This window comes from Amblyraja radiata, chromosome 16, assembly GCF_010909765.2.
Source record: "Amblyraja radiata isolate CabotCenter1 chromosome 16, sAmbRad1.1.pri, whole genome shotgun sequence".
NCBI classification, from domain to species: Eukaryota; Metazoa; Chordata; class Chondrichthyes; order Rajiformes; family Rajidae; genus Amblyraja; species Amblyraja radiata.
Genome location: NC_045971.1, coordinates 15,324,533 through 15,349,379, shown reverse-complemented (window position 1 = coordinate 15,349,379; position 24,847 = coordinate 15,324,533). Strand labels below are relative to the sequence as shown.

Genomic DNA, 24,847 nt, shown 5'->3' with positions numbered 1-24,847 from the left:
TCAATCCTCCCTGTCCCCTCCCAGGGAGAAAATAATGTTCTAATGTTTATTAAATGTTTATTTGGATGCAGGGTGTTCCCATAGCGCTAAGTGGCAGAGACATGATTGGAATTGCCAAAACTGGTAGTGGTAAAACTGCTGCCTTTATTTGGCCGATGTTGGTTCACATCATGGATCAGAAGGAACTGGAACCCGGGGATGGACCTATCGGTGTAATCGTCTGCCCGACTAGAGAACTCTGTCAACAGGTACAGTAATGATGGAGATCATGGAAGCAGCTCAAATCTATGCACCACTGGCAGCAAGTGAAGCATTGATGAGAAACATAGTAAATGTCTGAATGGTGGAATCTGTATCATCAAAGCCTTTGAAAATAATATTTCTGTCGACTTTAAAGTTGTGTCTTTGATTCTTCATTTTTTTAAATCCTCATTTATGAATAATTAGCAGAATTGTTGAAAAGGAAACGTGGCACGTGGTTAAAAGTACAATGTTCATAATTTGAAGTAAATCAAGAAGCAGTCGTTAACATCTGTCTAATGAAAGGCTCTGACTTTTTTCCACGCCAGATGTTGGCTGATGAAGTTGTTTCGTGAATTTTCTTTCTTTTTTTTTTTTTTGTATCTACCTAATTTTGTATACACCTTCTTTACTTGTAGACATGCCATTCTGAACTTTAAGAGGTTGCACATTTGTTTTATTTGTGTAGAAATGGCCTCGCATTCAATTGAACATGTCATGTGTTTATCTTTCACGTGAGTGATAGCCCCAATTCCACAATCTACCCTCTTGCTGTATCCTTGTATGTTCATTTCACCGCTACAGAGCTACAAACTATGTCAATGTGCTCAAATCAAAATACTGTACATGCTAGAAATATAAAATAAAACAAAATGCTGAAAGCAGCATGTTTGGATAGAGAATCTGTGGTTATTGTGAACTCTTGTTCCTTTTTACTAATAATAACTAATCCAATATGCAAGGTATTAGTTTAATGAGCTTCCATGACGGTTGTCTTGTTTCTTGGATTGATGACATTGAAAGTTCATTCCTAGTCACAAAATTCCGTTGCAGTATTTCACATCTAGGTCTTTCTGGGTTATGTGGGTTTGAATAATTAATTATTGGGCATTAAGGTTTTTCCTAAATTCATGTATACAACGGGATAAGTAATACCCTGGAGTAAAGGAATGGGGATATGTCACCCATTATTTCTCTCCAGAGATGCTGCCTGTCCTGTTGAGTTACTCCAGCTTTTTGTCCATCTTCAGTTTAAACCAGAATCTGCAGTTCCTTCCAATACAAAGTAATACCCTGATTCTCTTAACATGTTGCACTTGTTGATGCTGTTAACTTGGCATCTAGCAGGTCACTATGAACACAGATCTTTAGAGCACATGTATGTACAGTCTTCAGATCATCCACTTCTGGTAAAGTATTCCTAGTTTACATTGATGGGGAAAACATTGGGGTTGTAACTATAAGTAATGTCTTAAACATGGATTAAAAGGAAATATAATTGCATATTTGTACTTTGTCAGTGCAAGGTCAAATTTCAAGCTAGTTGGTGACACGGGTGTTGCAAATACTATCATACCCAATCCCTACTTAATAGTGTTTAAGAAGGAACTGCAGATGCTGGAAAATCGAAGGTAGACAAAAGTGCTGGAGTGCCTTGTTGATGCTGCACACTATTTTTGTGATGCGATTTGTTGATTTTAGTTTATTTTCTGTCATATGCAGATTCATTCTGAATGTCGGAAGTTTGGAAAAGCCTACAACCTGAGGTCAGTGGCTGTGTATGGTGGAGGCAGCATGTGGGAACAGGCAAAAGCTCTTCAAGAAGGGGCAGAAATCGTTGTGTGTACACCGGTCAGTATATCAAATACACTTAACAGATCCACAATAATCATTCAAAGAGGTAACATTAGAGTTGTTGCTACTATAAAACAATTCATGCACTTGTAGACTTTTGTACCCCAGAATTAATGTACTATTTTTTATTTCGTTATTTTTACACTGTTTTACTTTGTATAATTTGATCCCATCAGTAGAAATAGCATTGAGATAAATCTCAGTTGTACATCTTGGAAGCAGGCCCATTGGCCTAACTCATCCATGACGACCTAGATGTCCATCTGAGCTGGTACCGTTTGCCTCCTATCCTTCTAAACCTTTCCTATCCATATACCGATCTAAATGTCTTTTAATCATCATAATCACTTCCTCTGGCACCTTGTTTCATATATCCACCACTCTTTGTGTAGAAAATGTTGCCCTTTGGGTCCCTTTTAAATCCTTTCCCTTACTTTAAACCTATGCTGTCTGGCTTTAAAATTCTTTACCCGGGGGGGGGGAAGGGAAATGTGACTTTCCACCTTTTCTACTCCCTTCATGATTCTGTATACCTCTAAGGGCACTGCTCAAAAAATCCAGTCTATCCAGCTTCTTGTAATGCAAGCCCTCCAAATCTGGTAACATCCCCATGAATTTCCTCTGCACCCATTCCAGCTCAATGACAATCTTCCTACAGCTGGATGACCAGAACTGTACACAATACTGCATGTGTGTCTCACCACAGACAAGGGCGGCACCATGGCGCAGAGGTAGAGTTGCTGCCTTACAGCGGAGACCTGGTTTTGATCCCGACTATGGGTGCTGTCTGTATGGAGTTTGTACGCTTTCCCTGTGACCGCGTTGTTTTCTCCGAGATCTTTGGTTTCATCCCACACTCCAAAGACGTACAGATTTGTAGGTTAATCGCTTCACGGTATGGTACAGCAGCTGCACTGTTGCGGACAGGAAGGCACTACAACGGGTGGTGAAAACCACGCAGCACATCTTCGGTGCCCTGCTCCCTGCCATGGATGCCCTCCACCGAAAACGGTGTCTGAAACGAGCTGGGAAGATCATTAAACACCCCTCCCACCCCAACCATGGACTGTGCCCTCCTCCCATCAGGGAGGCGGTACAGGAGCCTCAGGTCTCGTACCAGTAGGATGAGGAACAGCTTCTACAATCATACCGTCGCATTGCTGAACTCGGAGTCCCGCCGATAGATTCCTCCGGTCCCTCCGTCCCCATTGTTTAATTATTCTGTATTTTTTATTATTCTGTATCCTCTTTTTTTTTTAAATTTCTATATTGCACTACTACGGACTGACGCAAAACTGCATTTCGTTGTACCCATACTCAGTATTTGTGCAATGACATTAAAGTTGAATTGAATTAATTGGCTTGGGTTTGTATACTTCGTATACGTGTAAATTATCCCTATTGTGTGTAGGTTTGTGATAATGTGCGGGTATCGGAGGTCGGTGCGGACTCGCTGGGCCAAAGGGCCTGTTTCTGCTCTATATCCTTAAACTAAACTAAACTTGTACAATTGTTGAAGATCTGAATGTTTAAATGATCAACTCCAGAAGCATTTTTTGAGGGATAAATTTTGGCGGACTTGCCTGCTGTGTGAAATAGTAGAAATAGTAGTGTCTGTGGAACCATCTGAAATGGCAGGCAGATCTTACATTACTCAAAGACAAATAACTTAATTATTAAAAAAAAATTTAAGTCAAACTTGCCTTGTTTGCAAAATTAAACCTACATTTCCTCAGAATTAAAAACATAGAAAAAAGGTGCAGGAGTAGGCCCTTGGAGCCAGTCAATATGATCGTGGCTGATCACCCAAAATAGTAAGATTAAACGAGAACTTACCAGTTTGAAGTTTGATCTGTATTTTATGAGGAGGAACGTTGAGGGAATACGTGAAGAACCCGCTTCCAACGCATGCGTGTCATTCTTCAAAGCAGCGGTGTGAGGTCACAGAAACTATAATGACCTAACATAGTAAGATTATCAAAGAGATACCAGTTTTGATATGATCATAGGAGGGTGGGAGCGGAGGGCACGTATTCCCTCAACGTTCCTCCTCATAAAATACAGATCAAACTTCAAACTGGTAAGTTCTCGTTTAATCTTACTATTTTACTTCGGAGTCACGTGAGTGACTACGTGAAGATTTCAAAGCTCTGTGACCTCATGCCGTGGAACGAGTCCATGCTTCACAACTGCCTTGGGTATTGGGAGAGAGTATCATTAGCAATTTTAGACACACTTATACAAAGACTTGTGTGATATAACGAGAAAATAAATTTATTAATTGAAATCATAGCCCTGTAACCCTTCAGGCAAATTATAATATTGAACGTAAAATGCTTTCCGAAAATGATGATGGCTCCAAAACTGGTTTATTATAAAACCTTTGGAAAGTCCTTTCGGATGACCATCCTGCAATTCTGAGGATTTGGTCCGTGGGTACCTCCAGAATTTTTGCTGCGGATGTTGCTGCAGCCCTGGTGGAATGAGATTTAAAAACATTAGTGTCTATTCCTGCCATCTTTAGGACACACTTGAGCCACCTTGAGATAGTTTGGGTCGTGAACCTTTTGTGCGGTTTCTTGTAAGAAATTAACAGAGCCATTTCCTGCCCTCGAATGCTCTTAGTATATTCCATGTATAATTGGATATGTCTTGCTATACACAGACGTTTGTCATATGGATATGCCATAAATTCAATCACTTGACCCGATGAGCCTGGTCTGTTTTGTTTTATTAACTCATGCATGACAAACACCAGTTTCTCGGGTGAGATGATCAAGGAGTCCAGGCTCAGTTTGCTTAATGACTGGACTCGTTGTGCAGAAACTAACGCCATGAGCATAACCATCTTCATGGTCAGTTTCTGAAGTGATAATGCTGTTATGGGCGACCAGCTCCTCAGCATGTTCAAAACGACACCCACATCCCAAATTTTGGAGTACCTGGTTTTAGGGGGATTTGCATTGAATATGCCCCTCATAAGTTTTGTTACCAGGGGGTGCGTTCCCACCGTGTGCCGCTCCGTTCCATGTGATAGGTAATTGGAGAGTGCACTTCTGGCACTATTGATGGCACTGTAGCCCAATCGTTTGTCATAATGGAGGTTTGTTAAGAATTCCAATACGGCCGGAATGTTCTTGGCTCTTTGGTCGAGGTTGTTGTCAAAGCAGTATATGCCCCATTTCTTGATGTGTCCGAGGTACTGCTTCCGTGCTGACAGTCTTTGTACGGATGTGATGAGATTCATCGTCCTGTCTGACAGCCCCATGCCGTGTAGTGGGTCTTTCAGACTCTACAAATCAACAAATCCATAGTATTATGGCATGGGTGACTGCCCCCCCCCCCCCCCCCCCACCCCCGTTACTGGATGAATTAATAAATTCGGGCTATGTCCAATAATGGAGCATGGTTCTAACACCATCCCCTGTATGACCGAATACCACGGTTGAGTAGGCCAATCGGGTACTATGATAATCCCAGATGCCGAATATAGTTGAATTTTCCTTAGTACCCGGTTGATGAGGCAGAATGGGGGGGAAAGCATAAAAAACGCCATTTCCCCAAATGCAGTGAGAAAGCATCTGTAGCTTCTGCCCCAGGGTCTGGTTTCCAGGAGACATACCTTGGTAATTGGTGATTCAACCTGGACGCAAAGATATCAATATCTGGTCTACCATATTTTGCTGTAATTTCAGCAAATACATTTTTATTTAACATCCATTCCGTGTTTTCATTAAATTTGCGTGACCTGGTGTCTGCCACTGAATTTAGCTTACCTGGTAGGTATGTTGCCGATATCCAAATGTTTCTTTGGATACACCATTTTGTAATACCATAGACGGGTTGTCCATAATGATGGGGTTGGAGCAATACCTAATGCTATGTTCCCACCACTGTAGTTCAATTATAGCTTCCGTAGGCAGCTCCATAGGTCTATCAAAATGACCTTTGTTAAATTTGAGTGCTCTAATTTTTGCTCTTTGCAAATTTTGATAATGTAATGGCCCAAAATGTGTGGCCGGGAATGTAGCCACAATCTTCCCAATTATCCGGCCTACCCTCTAATGGAGGGTCTGTCTCGTCCCGCCACTGGCCACACCGGTCCTGACTGTCGGTCCACGTCTGTTCCCGGTCAGCTGTTTCTCCTGGCTGCTCCGTATGCAGCCACTCATAGCGGGTTTGTTCCGTCTGCCGCACCCGTTCAGCCCTGGTCCGATATTGATACGGGCTGGTCGCCCGCTGCTGCTCCAAGTCGGGCTCTTCTAGATGGTGTGTTTTAGTTTGAACTTTGCCTCCCAGCCGGGAAGTAAGTTTCGTCGGTGCCAGAATGATTTCTGGCACAGCTGATTCCTCTACCGAGGCCTCTAGAGCCGACGGCTGCTGTCTCTGCCGTTCATCCACGTTTACAACGCGTTTCTCGGGCAGCTTTTTAGCAGACCGCTTCCTTTTTACTCTGTCCATTTGTGTAAACTAAAAATGCAGAGTCCTTACCTGCCTTTTGCTGGTCCTTTTATCTTCTCCCGTTACTGGGGGATGTCCTCCCCCCTCCTGTTGACTCGTGCAATGCGTGTAGCGATATGACACGCATGCGTTGGAAGCGGGTTCTTCACGTAGTCACTCACGTGACTCCGAAGTAAAATTGCTAACCACTTTGCTTAAACAGCCACTGTGACGTTGCTTCAGCATGAATTGAGTTTTTAAAAAAATGTTTCAATCTATCCACAGGTGGCAGTGTGCACTCTAATGCTGAATGCCTTATATATGCGATAGATAATGGAATTTATTTTTTAAGTTGGCTGCATTATGTTGTTGGAAATTTGTATCAATATTTCAGAGGAAATGCAGTAAAATAATTGTTCACATGGCTCAGAATGATTAGGAAACATAAGTAATGTGTTTGGTGTAAATTGCTGCATGGATTGTTAAGATTAATATTTAGACTGCTCACTTCTTGCATTCCCCTTCCAGGGGCGGTTGATAGATCACGTGAAGAAAAAAGCCACTAATCTACAGCGAGCGACCTATTTAGTATTTGATGAAGCGGACAGAATGTTTGACATGGGCTTCGGTAAGAGGTTTCCATGTATAAAAATGTCAAACTTGTTTGTCTTTTGATTTCTTGTTGTGAATATCCTAATCATTTATACATCTTAAAAATAGCAACGCACATGTGCATTATCACACTGTTTCAAACCAATGTTGGGGTAAATGATCATAGTTTGATCAAAGAGAGAATTAGATTCGGAAAAGAGTAAAAATGAGAGGGATGAATTTCAAGAGTTTGTGATGTTGGTAATGGAAGGCAAGACTGGTTGATTGTAGAATAATCAAATGTACCATTGATTCAGATCTAGAGTTAGAGAACCATTAAGTCAGGAGGGATGGATACAAATATTAGAGCTGGTAGGGTTGTGGCCTTGGAAATGTGAAAATGGATAATTTTAAAACAATGCCTCTTTCAAGGTAGGAAATGGACAGTGTGCTGTATCTTTGCATTCCTGATTCATTGACCCCCACTACCAATGAAAGCCGTGTACACGCTATTACTTTATGTAAATAGGTACATGCCATTTAAATTTTGTTCTTTGCTTTTGGATGTCACTTGTTAATATACAGAACACTAATTTTTATACACTGAAGCATTTACTGAGTGACTGAGCAGTGATGGGTGATGGTCGTGGTCTAAATGTTTGTTGTTTCTTTCACATTTTCAGAATATCAAGTCCGATCAGTAGCAAATCATGTACGTCCAGACAGACAAAGTAAGTATTGGTGCTTTGTTTTTCTAAGTTCATAACCAGTGATAGTTCATCTAAAGTCTGACATTAGCAGTTATTTTAGAGAAAAGTATTAACTCATGAAGTGGTTTCAGTGCCTATAAATCAAGGTGTATAACTTTAAAACAGTGTAAACTTGTAGATAGAGTCTTAAAATCGGCATAGGAAAATCTCTATATTCCAAATATTTGTTCCCCACACAAGACTAACACATTGCACAGCTTGAATTGTCTTGGGAATGTTATGATCTTCTGAAGCTGGAGATCTGGTGAGTTCTTTCTGGAATGCACCCATATTAGTTTTACTTGGGACTTCCAGGTTGCAAATCCACCACTGATGAAGGATTGGCAATATTTGCCAAATTGTGGATGGTGTGATGTTATACCCACGACATCACTGTTTTCCTTTCCATTGATGGGTGTTGCAAGTGAGGGGGGCATGAGATTTAAAATAATCACTGCTCCAGTACCTGTCAACCCACAAAAAGCTCAATGTGCTGGTGGTCGAAGGGAGGATCTTGAATCATCAAATCTGGTTGCGCTACAACTGATGTAGCAAGTTCAGAGGCTGTAGTGTGCTGATATTTAAAGGCAGTGAATGATGTTCCTAGAAAACTTGAGCTAAAGCATGTTTTGTCTCAAAATCAGTTTAATTAATCACACACTTAAATTTACATCTTTCAGGGGTACATATGCTGCTAATTGTATCATTGCGAAGAATAAATACATCACTTGTAGTAGTGAAACAAGGTCTATAGTGAGCATAAAATAGGATGAAGTGCAAAGGCAGAAGATTAATTTTACCTAATGCAATACGGGTACTTTTTGCTACTCTCCCTGATCCTGCAAGCCTTTTAGATTTTTCAAAACGGCATTCTTTGTAAAGGAACTCCAGGAACATCCACTGGGCCCGCTGAGTTTCCCCAGCAATTTTGTGTACCTTCCACTGGGGATGGACTGTTAATGATGGTCTTTCCCGCAACACCCAAGCACAAGAATCTGGATGGAAATTCACTATTGTGAAGCTAAGGCATAGACTTGGAGATGGTACAACAGGTAATCACAATATCCAGATAGCGATATGGAGCTGGGCCTTTATTTGATATTGGAGAGAGGGTGTTGCATAGATCAGACGACTAGATGAATTAAATTATAATGTGGAATGCATTAATTTGGCAGTAAGCATGAAACTTGAAGACATTTGAAGCATGTTTAGAAAATGGCATTGAAAAGATTAATGCTGATGTACAATCGTTTCCCTTATTCACAGAAAACTATGACTTCATCAATCTATTTATTTATGTTCCATATTTGCCTAGTTTTATCCTTGGGCATTCCGTTGGAAGTGATCAGACTCTGTTCTGAATCTGCCTTTTGCAATTTGTAGCTGAATTTTATATTCTTGGTAAATAGAATTTCTCATCTATATTCAGCACAGAATCAGGCCCTTTGGCCCACAATGTCCCCACCAACCACAATGCCAATTTATACTAATCCTATTTTTCTAAACGTGGTCCATATCCTTTTATTCCCTGCTTGCTCGTGTGTCTGTTTAAATGCTGGTGAAATGTTATTATGGTATCTGTTTCTATCACTTTCCTTGGCAAAACATTCCACGTACCTGCCACACTCTATAAATACAAAAGTTGCCTTGTAAAGCTCCTATTAAACTTTCTCATGTCATTTTAACCAATGCCCTTTGGTATTGCATCCTTGGAAAAAGATTCTCACCATCTATCTTGTCTCTTCCCTTCAATGTTATACTTCCTCTTGTTTGCATTTGGTGTTCACAATGTGGTCTCTTCTGCATTGGATAAACCAGACACTTATTGAGTGATCGCTTTGTGGTGCACCTGTGTGTTTAGTCCACATGAATGATCCCTGGTTTCTGGTTGCCTGCTGCTTTAACCTTTTCTACCCTATTCACTGACCTTTCTTTCTGTAGCGTCCACTGCTACATTGAGGTCCAGTGCATTCTGGAGGGACAGCATTTCATCTTCTGTCAGCACTTTGCAGCTTTCTCGACTCAATATTGAATTTTCCAAGTTCAACGCTGACTGAATCGGAATTGGCCATTTTTGTCTGTCATCTACCTATGTTGGCTCAGTTTTTCTTTTTTATATCAGTACAAATTAGCTTTCTGGATATGCCCCCTCAGACCTGCTGTCAATAACACTTAACACATAAGAAAGCATAACTTCCCTCCAATCACATTTACTCAATTGCCCCCCCCCCCCCCCCCCCCCCCCATCTAGAGATATTCTCTTTGTTTTACAAATCCTCTCAATTTTTTTTGCCACTGAAAGCTATCAGGATTTCTCTTTCACAGGTCTCCGACCAGATATGTTAACTTTGTTTCTCTCTTCACAGTTGCTTCCTAACCTTCTAACTGTTTCTCTTAATTTGTGTTTTTATTTCCATCACATTCTAGTTATTGAGGAATTCACTTAAATGTGGGATCTGTGTTTCAGCTTTGCTCTTTAGTGCTACGTTCCGGAAGAAGATAGAGAGGCTGGCTCGAGATATCCTCAATGATCCTATTCGAGTTGTACAAGGAGACATAGGAGAGGTAATATGACTGAAAATTTGCTAACTTTTAATTCATATTGACCATAATAAAAAGGGTAATTCTGGCAGCATTCACAACAATACAAAAAATAAAATGCTAAATTGATTAAATGGAAGATAATTCACACTGGATTAGGGCAGTTTAACAATTTTACTGAGTCAGTGAAATGGAAGTAAAATAACTAGATTTGGTTTGCTATGCATGCAAGTAAATTTGCAGAGTGCAGTAAATAAGATGGGCAAGCTGCAGGAACAAATAGCCATGTGGGACTGTGATGTGGTGCTAATAGAATTTTGGTTCAAAAGGAGTCGGCCCCATTAAATATCCCTGATTACAAACTATTGTTGATGTAAACACAGTGGACCCAATGGCCTCAGAAGTCATGTGACTATTCTATGATTAATTAGAATGTATCCAATTCTTTATTTCACTCCTTTCTAATACCTAATAACATAACATGAATTTATGTCCTGAATTACTGGCCTCTTCTGAGATAAATTGCCCCTTCTTGTCCTCTCTGTCATGCTTCCTATAATTTTGTTCACCTGAACTAAATCCCCTCAATCTTGTCCATTCTAAGAAATTTTCCATCCAGTTTCCAACTCTCCTACTTTCTCTGTAACCAGTGTTTTACCAGATGTCAGGTATCATCATCTGGGATTTCAGTTCTGGTATTGCTGTCACTTCAGCCTCAGCATTGTCTGGTACCATGTCCATTGTAATAACGTTAACCCTCGTTAACATTTGTTTTAGGCAAACGAGGATATCACTCAGATCGTGGAGATTATGGTATCTGGTCCTGATAAGTGGGATTGGCTCACAAGACGACTGGTGGAGATGACATCCAGAGGCAGTGTACTTATCTTTGTGACCAAGAAAGCTAATAGTGACGAACTTGCTGCTAACCTAAACCAGGAGGGTTATACTGTTGGACTGTTGCATGGAGATATGGACCAGAGTGAAAGAAACAAAGTCATCTTCGATTTCAAGAAAAAGTCAATTCCTATTATGGTGGCTACAGATGTGGCAGGTGAGCTTCTCCCCTATCCTTTATAGGAAAAGGTGAATTTGTTCCACACCTTCTGAAATTAAAGAATAAGATGCATGTTAAAGCATTGGAACTTCAGAGCCTGGGTTTGGGAATATTGTTTGTGGATAGTTTCTATTGGGGATGTAGTTTGGTGTTTGAGCTTGAGTCATGTGGGGAATGTAGCCTGGTGTATGGCTGTAGCCCGTGACTGCAACATGGCTGGTGTTTAGTTGAGCTCTGCAGCTTGAGCAAGCAAGGAAGAAGGCAGTGGATAAGCCTGAGCACATGGATGCTTTGGTGGCATCTATGTATGTTCCCATGTATGTGTGAGCATTGACATCCATGCAGCAGAGTCGGCAGTGGTCTTGTACCATTGCCACTGCATCAAGGCTACACTCTGTGAAGCCTGTGTGGTGACCATGTGCAGTGGCTGACAATATTAAATGAAACCTCAATCTGGCTGCTTGCAATCCACAGCAAAAGGAATATCCAAACCTTTATAGACCATTGCAAAAATGATAGTCCTGAACACTGCTCTATTATTATCTTGGAACTCGGGCACTTTGACATCAATATCACTGCAGAAAAGATGGGCAGCTGAAAGCACGAGGCTTTGGGTATGCCCAGTGGAGGAACAAACCAGAAGCGGAATGAAACTACACGAGGAATGATGTCTTGATGAATATTTAGAGATACAGTGTGGAAACAGGCCCTTTAGCCCATAGTCCACGCTGACCAGCAATCACTGGCACTGTCCTACACACTAGGAACAATTTACAATTCTTACTGACGCCAATTAATCCACAAACGTACACATCTTTGGAATGTGGGAGAAAACCGGAGCTCCCGGAGATGGTCTTAATGTTTCATCAATGACATTCCTAGCATTATAATGTCATAAATGAGGTTGTTAGCTGATGATTGTACAATGTTCAATTCTATTTACTACAAATCAGCAAATTAAGCGGTCCATACCAACATTGGTTAAGGACCAGATGACATTGTGGCCTGGGCTGATCAGAAGCAAGTAGCATTGGAGCTGCAAAAATGTCAAGCACTGATCACCTCCAATAGGAGAGAGAGTCTATCCATCTTTACTTTAGAGATGCAGCGTAGAAACAGGCACAAATCTGCGCCGACCAGTGATCGCCTTGTACACAAGCACTATCATATACACTCGGGCCAATGTACAATTTTACTGAAGCCAATTAACCGACAAATCTGCACGTGTTTGAAGTGTGTGAGGAAACTGGCTGGAGAAAATCCACAAATTCACGGAGAACATGGAAACTCCATACAGACAGCACCCGTAGTCAGGATTTAACCTGGGTCTCTGGTGCTGTAAGGCAGCAACTTAACCGCTGCGCCACTGTGCCGCAATCTTCCATTGACATTTGGAGAACAAGGAGTTGCAGATGGTGGGCGACAATTTAAAAAAAAAAACACAATTTGTCAGAGTAACAATGCGAGTCAGGCAGCATCCACGCGGATAAGTGACATTTTGGGTGGGGCCCTGACTCCAAATGTCCCTTATCTATGTCATCCACATAAACTGCCTGATCAGTGTTGCTCCAGCACTTTGTGTGTTCCATTGACATTCACCAGCCATCAACATTCTACGGGCAAGGGACAGGTTGTTATTGAGCAGAAATTCAACTGCACCAGCCATATAAATCAAGCAGTCAGGGTACTGCCTGGTAATCTGCGTTGAGTGTTTTAAGCCCTTACACTGTTTTCTACCATCTACATCACATAAGCAGGAACATGATAGGATGCTGTCGACTTGATATTAGTTATTGATTTATTAGTCAGGTGCACCGAGATACAGTGAAAACGGTTGCATGACATCCAAGCTACTCATACCGTATTTGAGTACATCATGTAGTGCAAAAGAGAAAAACAGATGGTTAAGGACAGCAGATGTATGGGAACACTACCACCTACAGATTCCCCTCCAAGTTGTACACCATGATGTCTTGAAAATATAAATCTTTCACTGTTGATGAGTCTAAATCTTGTAAGTTGCTGCTGCCAGCACTGAGAGAGGACCTTCATCAGATGGCTGTTATCACTAGCTCACTGGTACTGAGGGATGGGAATTACCAATAACACCTACATTCCAAAGAATGAATGAATAAAATTTGCACGGAACATTATTTGTCTCTTTTATCCCATTTTGCTGAATATGGTCGGAGCAGAAACTGGGCCGATGGGCTTCAGATATGGAGTTCCAAGAAACAGAGACAGGTTTTGGGGATAGCAAAATATTCAGAAGCTTCATTGGTGAGGAAAAGTAAGGTGCAGTCAGAGGAACAAAAGCCAGAGTAATGATTGAAGTTGTTAGGTTAGTGTGAGGCCTGATGGCAGTATGCATGAAGGAGAGACAGGTTTAACACTCAAAAGAAGAGAACCACCGCTGAATAAAATTAGTTTATTGTTATATACACCAGGGTACAATGAAATTGCTGGTTTGTGTGAAACCTAGAGTAAAAAAATATGTGGAGAGTAATGATAAAAAACAATGCGTGCAAAACAGCAGGCCATGGAAAGAGTGTCGTGCAAAATCTGAGTGCCAAAGAATATTAAAATGCAACAAAGCAATAACCGCATGAGGTAGAGTTAAAAGAGTAAGTGTTTCAAGTTCAAGTTCAAGTGAGTTTATTGTCATGTGTCCCTGTATAGGACAATGAAATTCTTGCTTTGCTTAAGCACACAGAAAATAGTAGGCATTTACTACAAAACAGATAAATGTGTCCATATACCATGATATAAATATATACACACATGAATAAATAAACTGGTAGTGCAAATAACAGAAAGTGGTTGCTAATAATCAGAGTTTTGTCCGAGCCAGGTTTAATAACCTGATGGCTGAGGGGAAGTAGCTATTCCTGAACCTGGTTGTTGCAGTCTTCAGGCTCCTGTACCTTCTACCTGAAGGTAGCAGGGAGATCAGTGTGTGGCCAGGATGGTGTGGGTCTTTGATGATACTGCCATCACCTTTGGTGGTGCTGGTTTGCAAGCACCTCCAGCAATGGGATGTGAAAGGTGATTGGCTCAGGGGTCTAATAAAGAAAATGAATTAGCTTTACCTTCCATGATGATACAGAAGAGTTCACAGCTGATGATTAAGCAGTCCTCTCAGATTTGATGGCAAATGGCATAGACAATCATACAACACATGTATTCAAGAGTGCATCTTTTGGATTTAAGGGAATGAAGATGAGCCCGTACTTGGATTAGCATGCTTAAAGAGAGTGAGGGTTTTAATGACAAAAGTTCAACTGCACCCCCTCTCCCCCCCCCCCCCCCCCCCCCCCCGGAGGAGATTTGTATTTATATTTTCGCTTTTTACCTGGCAACCACTTAAGTACTTCTGAAGTGTAGTTTCCGTAGTAATGTAGGAACCAATTTGTGCACTGAACACACTTATGTGAATTACAATTTTGGCATGACCCAGTAACACTTAATTAAATTAATTATGGGGTAAGTATTGTTAATGAGACTGAGCCAAGTCCACTGCTCAGCATTGAAATAGTGCCAGAGTCAAGTCAGGTTTGTGTATGCAGAAGCATGGAGAGGTACTGGTTACTAAAGGAACTAGAGCAAAAAACTTACTTGCAGTAGCATCACAGGCACATTGATCCGGGCAGACGAAAATCATCCGCTGGGGGGCAGTGTTAGCTGTGAGGAGGATGCTAGGAGACTGCAAGGTGACTTGGATAGGCTGGGTGAGTGGGCAAATGTTTGGCAGATGCAGTATAATGTGGATAAATGTGAGGTTATCCATTTTGGTGGCAAAAACAGGAAAGCAGACTATTATCTAAATGGTGGCCGACTAGGAAAAGGGGAGATGCAGCGAGACCTGGGTGTCATGGTACACCAGTCATTGAAAGTGGGCATGCAGGTGCAGCAGGCAGTGAAGAAAGCGAATGGTATGTTAGCTTTCATAGCAAAAGGATTTGAGTATAGGAGCAGGGAGGTTCTACTGCAGTTGTACAGGGTCTTGGTGAGACCACACCTGGAGTATTGCGTACAGTTTTGGTCTCTAAATCTGAGGAAGGACATTATTGCCATAGAGGGAGTGCAGAGAAGGTTCACCAGACTGATTCCTGGGATGTCAGGACTGTCTTATGAAGAAAGACTGGATAGACTTGGTTTATACTCTCTAGAATTTAGGAGATTGAGAGGGGATCTTATAGAAACTTACAAAATTCTTAAGGGGTTGGACAGGCTAGATGCAGGAAGATTGCTCCCGATGTTGGTGAAGTCCAGGACAAGGGGTCACAGCTTAAGGATAAGGGGGAAATCCTTTAAAACCGAGATGAGAAGAACTTTTTTCACACAGAGAGTGGTGAATCTCTGGAACTCCCTGCCACAGAGGGTAGTCGAGGCCAGTTCATTGGCTATATTTAAGAGGGAGTTAGATATGGCCCTTGTGGCTAAGGGGATCAGAGGGTATGGAGAGAAGGCAGGTACGGGATACTGAGTTGGATGATCAGCCATGATCATATTGAATGGCGGTGCAGGCTCGAAGGGCCGAATGGCCTACTCCTGCACCTAATTTCTATGTTTCTATGTTTCTAAATCAAACGGCAAAAGCAAGAGTGATACTGAGAGCTTGCAAACGGAAGGGATTAGTTTAAGTAGGCACAATATTCAGATTCAAATTCAATCTTTATTGTCATTGTGTAGTGTACAGCACAGAGACAACGAAATGCAGTTAGCATCTCACCCAGAAGTGCGAACATAGAATAATGAGCAGTAAAATATATATATGTACAACAGTAGTAGTAGTGCAATTTTTCTGGGGGAAGGAGTGTCCGGGGGGGGTGACTGTCAATCACCAAGGTGCCGAGTTTAGTAGTGTAACAGCTGCAGGGAAAAAGCTGTTCCTGAACCTGCTGGTCCGGCAACGGAGAGACCTGTAGCGCCTCCCGGATGGGAGGAGGGTAAACAGTCTGTGGCTGGGGTGAGAGCAGTTCTTGACGATGCTGCACACCCTTCGCAGACATCGCTTGCTTTGGACAGACTCAATGGAGGGGAGTGAGGAACCGATGATGCGTTGGGCAGTTTTCACCACCCTCTGCAGTGTTTTCCGGTCGGAGACAGATGAGTTGCCATACCATACTGTGATACAGTTGGTATGGATGCTCTCGATCATCATCAAAGTATCATCAAAGACCCACACCATCCTGGCCACACACTCATCTCCCTGCTACCTTCAGGTAGAAGGTACAGGAGCCTGAAGACTGCAACAACCAGGTTCAGGAATAGCTACTACCCCACAGCCATCGGGCTATTAAACCTGGCTCGGACAAAACTTTGATTATTAATAACCAATCATCTGTTATTTGCACTTTATCATTTTATTTATTCATGTGCGTATATATATATATTATAGTATATGGACACATTGATCTGTTTTGTAGTAAATGCCTATTATGTTTGTGCTGAAGCAAAGCAAGAATTTCATTGTCCTATCAGAGACACATGACAATAAACTCACTTGAACTAGAACTTGATGGTGCAGCGGTAGAAGTTCACCAGAATCTGAGGAGACAGATGGACCTTCTTTAGTCTCCTCAGGAAGAAGAGACGCTGGTGAGCCTTCTTGACCAGTGTTGAGATATTGTGGGTCCAAGAGAGGTAATCGGCAGAGACATCGTAGGCTGATGGACCTTTTTCTGTGGTGTTCTTGGTTATTAATGCAAAACACAATTTGAAGACAACTCCATGGAAGTGCAAGACATCTGTTACTGAAGTAGGATTAGGTGATGTGTAGTTCAGTTTAAGAGCCTAATGATTGTAAGAAAGTGGCTGTTGTGGTGTAGCAAATCATGCTTCTGAACGCTCTGCCTGATAGTAGCAATGAGAAGAGAGCATCGCCTGAATGGCAGGGATCCTTGATAGGTGCTGTCTTGAGGCAGAACCTTATGTAGATGCTTCCAATTGTTGGGAGGGCTGGGTCCATCAGTCTCTGCAGCCTCTTGCATTCCTGTGTGTTGGAATTGCCACACTATGATGCAGCCAGTCAGGACACCTGCAGAGCATCTGTAGAAGTAGTATTCCGTGACATGCCTGATCTCTTTCAACTTCTAAGACAGTAGAGGCACTAACGTGCATCTTCTTGATTACATCTATGTGCTGGGCCCACTTAGGTCACTTAGCTTCCACCTGAAAAAAACAACAAAGCTTCTTGTCTGAACACAGCATTCCTGTTGCTGTATTTCAGTGTCAGCCTGGATATGTGAGTGCAATTTTTTCATTTATTTTTAATTTAATCAGGAGTAATACCCACTGATCCAATGTTGATTGTGTGAGCTAGAGCATCAAAGGTGAGGGCAAGGTTGTAATTTCTCCAGGGTACAAACATAGTGTCTGTAAATATGTCAGTTTTATTTTCAATTATTGATGCAGATCTTGCAATAACAACTGTTGCATTTATTACAGCACGTGGTTTGGATATTCCATCCATTAAGACAGTAGTTAACTATGACGTGGCTCGTGATATTGATACACACACTCACAGAATTGGACGAACTGGCAGAGCGGGTAAGAGGTGTTAATTTCAGCACTGCAAAATTTTATCCACAAAAATTCTGCAACTAGTTCAATTGCATGTATGGGAATTGATGCAACAGATAAATGTGATTTTCTATTAAATGCTGCCTGTTACATTTTAGTCTATATCCTAATTTACAATATCCTTTGTAGTTCTCCTTGGTCTGAAAACGAGCGGTAATTTTCATATACACCTGGTATCATGGTTCTGATTTGTGCAGGTTTTGATTTGGGTATTTTTCTTTTATATCAAATTTAGTTTTGTAACTTTAATTAATAAGGTGCCTGGAACATGATTCTATTTTAGCTGTTCCTAGCTTATGCAATGGTTTCTACAGTGCATTCAGAAAATATTCAGACCCCTTCACTTTTTCCACATTTTGCTACTTTACAGCCTTATTTTAAAATGGATTAAATTCTTTTTTTTTTAATCATCAATCTGCACACAGTACCCCAGAATGAAGAAGCAAAAACGGGTTCAGATATTTTTTGCAAAGTAATTAAAAATAAATAACTGATATCACATTTACCTAAGTATTCAGACCCTTTGCTATGACACTCAAAATTGAGCTTAGGTACATCCTGATTCCATTGATTATCCTTGATGTTTCTACAACTTGATTGGAGTCCACCAGTGGTAAATTAAATTGATTTGACATGATTTGGAAAGACACACACCTGTCTATATAAGGTCCAACAGTTGACAGTGCATGTTAGAGCAAAAACCAAGCCATGAAGACAAAGGAATTGCCCGTAGACCTCCGAGATAGGATTGTGTCGAGACACAGATCTGGGGAAGGGTATAAAACAATTTCTGCAGCATTGCAGGTCCCAAAGAGCACAGTGGCCTCCATCATTCTTAAATGGAAGACCTTTGGAACCACCAGGACTCTTCATAGAGCTGGCTGCCCGGCCAAACTGAGCAATCGGGGCAGAAGGGCCTTGGTCAGGGAGATGACCAAGAACCCGATGGTCATTCTGACAGAGCTCCAGAGTTCCTCTGTGGAGATGGGAGAACCTTCCAGAAGGACAACTATATCTGCAGCACTCCACCAATCAGGTCTTTATGGTAGAGTGGCCAGGCGGAAGCCACTCCTCAGTAAAAGGCACATGGCAGCCTGCTTGGAGTTTGCCAAAGGCATGAGAAACAGGATTCCCTGGCCTGATGAAACCAAGATTGAACTCTTTGGCCTAAATACCAAGAGTCACGTCTGGAGGAAACCAGGCACCGCTCATCACCTGGCCAATACCATGCCTACGGTGAAGCATGGTGGTGGCAGCATCATGCTGTGGGGATGTTTTTCAGCGTCAGGAACTGGGAGACTAGTCAGGATCGAGGGAAAGATGAACGGAGCAAAGTACAGAGAGATCCTTGATGAAAACCTGCTCCAGAGTGTTCTGGACCTCAGACTGGGGTGGAGGTTCAACAGGACTACGACCTAAGCACACAGCCAAGACAACGCAATAGTGGCTTTGTGACAAGTATGTGAATGTCCTTGAGTGGCCCAACCAGAGCCCGGACTTGAACCCGATCGAACATCTCTGGAGGGACCTGAAAGTAGCTGTGCATTGACACTACCCATCCAACCTGACAGAGCATGAGAGGATCTGCAGAGAGGAATGGGAGAAATTACCCAAATACTTGTGCCAGGCTTGTAGCGTCATACCCAAGAAGACTTGAGACTAATTGCTGCCAAAAGGTGTCTCAACAAAGTACTGAGTAAAGGGTCTGAATACTTATGTAATTGTGATATTTCAGTTATTTCATTTTAATTACTTTGCAAAAAATATCTGAACACCTGTTTTCGCTTTTTTATTATGGGGTATTGTGTGTAGATTGATGATTTAAAAAAAAAGAATTTAATCCATTTTAGAATAAGGCTGTAATGTAGCAAAATGTTGAAAAAGTGAAGGGGTCTGAATACTTTCTGAATGCACTGTATATATTCTAGTTAGGGATGTCTTTACATTTTTTACTTAAGTCTCTGGCGTGAGACTTAGTCATATCTTTTTGGTTAGGGTAAAATTACCATTATTGAGCATGGGTGACAACAAGTGTGGCGGACATGAGGGATGTATTATCCTGAAAGCCGTGTGAAATGGCTCGGTCATACTATTTTCATCTGAATCTAATTGACAATTGTATGTTTTACTTAAGTCATTACCGCTTCATCTAGGTTGTTTGCTGTATACTGATGGAGTGTTATGAAGTCAGAGTATGGTCTTAAAGAAAATATTGAACCAAGGTGAATTGGCATTCACCTACTCAACTGAAAGATTCCAAAGCTACTTTTTAAATTCTTTACTCTGCCATTTATTATGTCACCAAAATAATCAAGCTGTACATATTACATATTTTATGGAGTTGTGCACAGTTCGATTGCTTCAGTTATTTAGATTATGGTGATTGTACCTAATCAACTGAAAACTGCTTTGGAAGTCCTCAGGTCCCGGAAGTTTTTAATGAGGCTGATTATTTGTATCGGAATAAATTATTTTTTACCTAGGATTTTTTTTCTCCTTTAAACCAGTGTTTGGACTCGGTGAATCATAACTTTTTCTTCATTCTGCTTTTTCAGGAGAGAAAGGAATGGCGTACACTATGATGACTTGTAAGGACATTAATTTTGCTGGGGATCTTGTTCGCAATTTGGAAGGAGCTAATCAGTATGTTTCCAAAGAATTGTTGGACCTAGCTATGCAGGTATATAAATATACACAACCTTGGTTGTGTCTGAAAAAATTAAACATTCATGCTTGGTTAACTCAATTTACATAAGGAAATTCAACATCTATATAAACCATTACCCCATCCAATTCAAAGCCCATGTGATTATCTTGGATTAAACCTCCAGAATCTCAATTTATCTCCATGTTTTAAGTGACACTCATTGTACAGATCCCACAAAAAATTTTTCCTGGTCTGTTGAAAAACAAAGCTTTTTGTTCTTTTCTTTATCTTAGATATAGTGATATTGGTATAGTGATTTGTCTTTTTTTTTTTCTCTTTAGCAGTGAACTGCGAAAAGGAAATTTACTTGCAATCTCCTTCTGCTGTTGCCCTGTTCGCATCATGCAAGGCTTTTGATACACCCAATTAGTAAAACATTGGAATGTGATCTGATTTTTATAGCTGTACTTCAATCTATGACAGAGTGTGTTGACAGCTATTGTTTTTCTTCCCTACTGATGTGCTCAGCCTTGGGTTAAAGTATCAGCTGGCCCTCCATGAACTTTCCCAATGACCATTCTTTGTTTATGATATTACACACCGAGTGTCAACCTTTCTTTCTCCTGACTTCGGCCCATCCTTCTTTCCATGAAGGTCTAAGCATTTATAGTGCCCTCCATAATGTTTGGGACAAAGACCCATTATTTATTTATTTGCCTCTGTACTCCACAATTTGAGATTTGTAATAGAAAAAAAATCCCATGTGGTTAAAGTGCACATTGTCAGATTTTAATAAAGGCCATTGTTATACATTTTGGTTTCATCATGTACAAATTACAGCTGTGTTTATACATAGTCCCCCTATTTCAGGGCACCATAATGTTTGGAACACAGCAATGTCATGTAAATGAAAGTAGTCATGTTTAGTATTTTGTTGCATATCCTTTGCATGCAATGACTGCTTGAAGTCTGTGATTCATGGACATCACCAGTTGCTGGGTGTCTTCTCTGGTGATGCTTTGCCAGGCCTGTATTGCAGCCATCTTTAGCCTATGCTTGTTTTGGGGTCTAGTCCCCTTCAGTTTTCTCTTCAGCATATAAAAGGCATGCTTAATTGGGTTCAGATCGGGTGATTTCCTTGGCCACTCAAGAATTTACAGTTTTTACCTTTGAAAAACTCATTTGTTGCTTTGGCAGTATGTTTGGGATCATTGTCTTGTTGTAGAATGAACCGCTGGCCTATGAGGCATTTGTTTGAACTTGAGCAGATAGGATGTGTCCATACACTTCAGAATTCATTATGCTACTACCATCAGCAGTTGTATCATCAATGAAGATAAGTGAGCCAGTACCTTCAGCAGCCATGCATGCCCAAGCCATAACACCCCCACCACCGTGTTTCACAGATGAGGTGGTATGCTTAGGATTTGGGCAGTTCCTTCACTCCTCTATACTTTGCTCTTGCCATCACCCTTCTTTAAATTAATCTTAGTCTCATCTGTCCACAAGACCTTTTTCCAGACTGTGGTTGCTCTTAGTACTTCTTGGCAAACTAACCGGGCCATCCTATTTTTGCGACTAACAAGTGGTTTGCATCTTGCAGTGTAGCCTGTGTATTTCTGTTCATGAAGTCTTCTGCGGACAGTGGTCATTGTTTATTACAGAGGGAATTCTTCTGTCATCAGCTGTGGAGGTCGTCTTTGGCCTGCGAATCCCTTTGCGACTAGTAGGCTCACCAGTGCTCTCTTTCTTCTTAATGAAGTTCCAAACAGTTGATTTTGGTAAGCCTAAGGTTTGGCTGATGTCTCTAACAGTTTTATTCTTGTTTCTCAGTCTCATAATGGCTTCTTTGACTTTCTTTGGCACAACTTTGGTCCTCATGTTGATAAACAGCAATAAAAGTTTCCAAAGGTGATGGAAAGACTGGAGAAAAGACTAGGTGCTGAGAGCTCTCTTATACCTGCATTAAGGAGACAATTAAACACACCTGAGCAATTACAAACGCTTGTGAAGCCATGTGTCCCAAACATTATGGTGCCCTGAAATGGGGGGACTATATATAAACAGCTGTAATTTCTCCATTGTGAAACCAAAATGGATAAAAAATACCCTTAATAATATATGACAATGTGCACTTTAACCACATGTAGTTTTTTTTTTTTCTATTACAAGTCTCAAATTGTGGAGTACAGAGGCAAATAAATAAATGATGGGTCTTTGTGCCAAACATTATGGCGGGCACTGTAGTTTCCAGCAAAGATTGTACAGCAGTGATCTTAAGTGGGTGTTCTGGCTCAAACTTCCTTTGTTGTACAATTCAGTGTTTTCATTTTTTTATTATTTTTTTTGCTGATCCATGTAATCTGGAATGCAATTTGCAGCAGATGCAATTTGATCTGCAGCATCCACTTTAGTAATCCTTGCGCCCCAGCTGTAAAGTATGATGATGCTTTTGAGTTTGGTTGACTTGCAAACTTATATCTCAAGCCCGCACATAATATGTAATATTATAGTAGATTATCTTGGTTTCTAAACCTAATTTAGGAACTTTAGTAACCTACACAACTTTTTAAGTGTCATTGTAAGCTTCCTAATGATGCATCTCAACATTAAATGGTATCCCATAAGGAGTTGGTGGAGTGTCAAATCCTAGTCTCCACACACACACTACTGCAGTGGTCAGCTTTCCATTGATACCCCACACAGTGCCCAGGATGCATTTTCAAGAACTTGAGAACAAATATTATTAGTGCTAAAAGGGTTCTGTATGGCATTATAAATGGAGAGACATAGACACAGGGACTACAGATGTTGAAATCTTGTGTAGAACACACAGTGCTAGAGTAGCTCAGCGGGTTAGGCAACATCTCTCTGGAGGACATGGATATGAGATGTTTCAGGTTGGGACCCTTGGCTATCCATGTCCTCCAGAGATACTGCCTGACCCACTCAGTTACGACAGCACATGGAGAGATGTGTTGCTGATAGGTGGCGATGAGCCTGCAGGATTTAGTTATATGTCAACATATGGAGCAGTTGCTGCCAGTCCCCATAAATGGTCCACCCTCAAGGATTGATCAGCGGGCAGGCTTCAGGCCCACCTGTCAGCACTGATTAGCAGTGCCACATGGCCCACCTCCCTCCTGTAACCTCTCCACTCCAAGCCACCGGATCATTCATTGATGAGAGAGGGCCAGTAGAGGGCAGCACTGGATCCCAGTCGAACAGCCAGATTCATGACATTAAAACACATTCTGAGCAGCTGCCATTATTTGAATCATGGGTCATTGATTTATAGGTAAACAACATGTAAATAATCCCTGCACCCCTGCTGTTTATGCTGACCTGGGTGGACACATACCTGTAAGTGTTGGGACTGGAGGACCAAGGGCACTATATCAAATCAGCCTTCTGCATGGTAGTGCTCAATGAGCACCATGGTAACAATTATCATCAAGGTGGTCAAATTCAGATTTGAATTACCGGTAGTTTATTGTCATATACACCAGGGTGCAATGACATTCCTTGCTCCTATGATGCTCGCAGATTAAACAATACACATAGAACACAGAATAGTACAGTAGAAACGAGGAACTGCAGATGGTGGTTTACACCAAAGATAGACACAAAGTACTGGAATAACTCAGCAGGTCAGGCAGCATCTCTGGAGAAAGTGTAAAGAAGGGCCACCCATCCTTTTTCTTCCGAGTTGCTGCCTGACCCACTGAGTTACTCCAGCACTTTGTGTCTATCTATAGAATAGTTCAGTACAGGAACAAGCCCTCCAACCCGCAATGTCCGCGCTGAACATGAAGTCAAATTAAAATAATCTCTGCCTGCACGGACTTCTATCCCTCCTTTCCTTGTATCTACATGTGCCGATCTAAAAGTTTCTTAAATGCCACTATTGCATCTTTCTTCACGCCAGCGCATTCCAGGCACACATCGCTATCTATAAACAAAACTTGCACTCCACATCTCCTTTAAACTTTGCCCATCATCTCATTAAACTGTGCTCTTTATATTACCACCCGAGGAAAAAAGCCTCTCAATATATTTAATATCATTCTCTCAGGTTTTCTCTCAACCTCTGACGTTGTAGGGAAAACAATCCGTTTGTCCAATCACTCCTTATAAGTAGTACCCTCTAATCCAGGCAGCATTCTGGTAAACCTCTTCTGTGCCCTCTCCAAAGCCTCCACAAACCTCCTGTAATTGGACAACCAGAACTGTGCACAATATGTACAGTATGTATACATACTGTAAGGATAAATGCAACATTAAGTACAAACAGCAGAATGGTGTAAGATTGTAGCACAATTTGAAGTAGTAAAAATAATTAAAAGTACAATAACGGAAGAA

General features: G+C 41.3%; 1 protein-coding gene across 5 annotated transcripts in view; it reads left to right on the top strand.

The window, feature by feature from the left end:
• The window catches only part of ddx42 (DEAD-box helicase 42), a 51,458-nt gene that overhangs the window by 19,250 nt on the left and 7,361 nt on the right, over positions 1 to 24,847 (top strand). For all 5 annotated transcript variants that reach the window (XM_033035180.1, XM_033035181.1, XM_033035184.1 and 2 more), the window contains 8 exons: positions 72 to 248; positions 1,744 to 1,872; positions 6,844 to 6,943; positions 7,590 to 7,637; positions 10,123 to 10,220; positions 10,974 to 11,250; positions 17,704 to 17,805; positions 20,394 to 20,518. In XM_033035180.1, the coding sequence (XP_032891071.1) occupies positions 72 to 248; positions 1,744 to 1,872; positions 6,844 to 6,943; positions 7,590 to 7,637; positions 10,123 to 10,220; positions 10,974 to 11,250; positions 17,704 to 17,805; positions 20,394 to 20,518 (1,056 nt within the window). The remainder of the gene's footprint in view (positions 1 to 71; positions 249 to 1,743; positions 1,873 to 6,843; positions 6,944 to 7,589; positions 7,638 to 10,122; positions 10,221 to 10,973; positions 11,251 to 17,703; positions 17,806 to 20,393; positions 20,519 to 24,847) is intronic.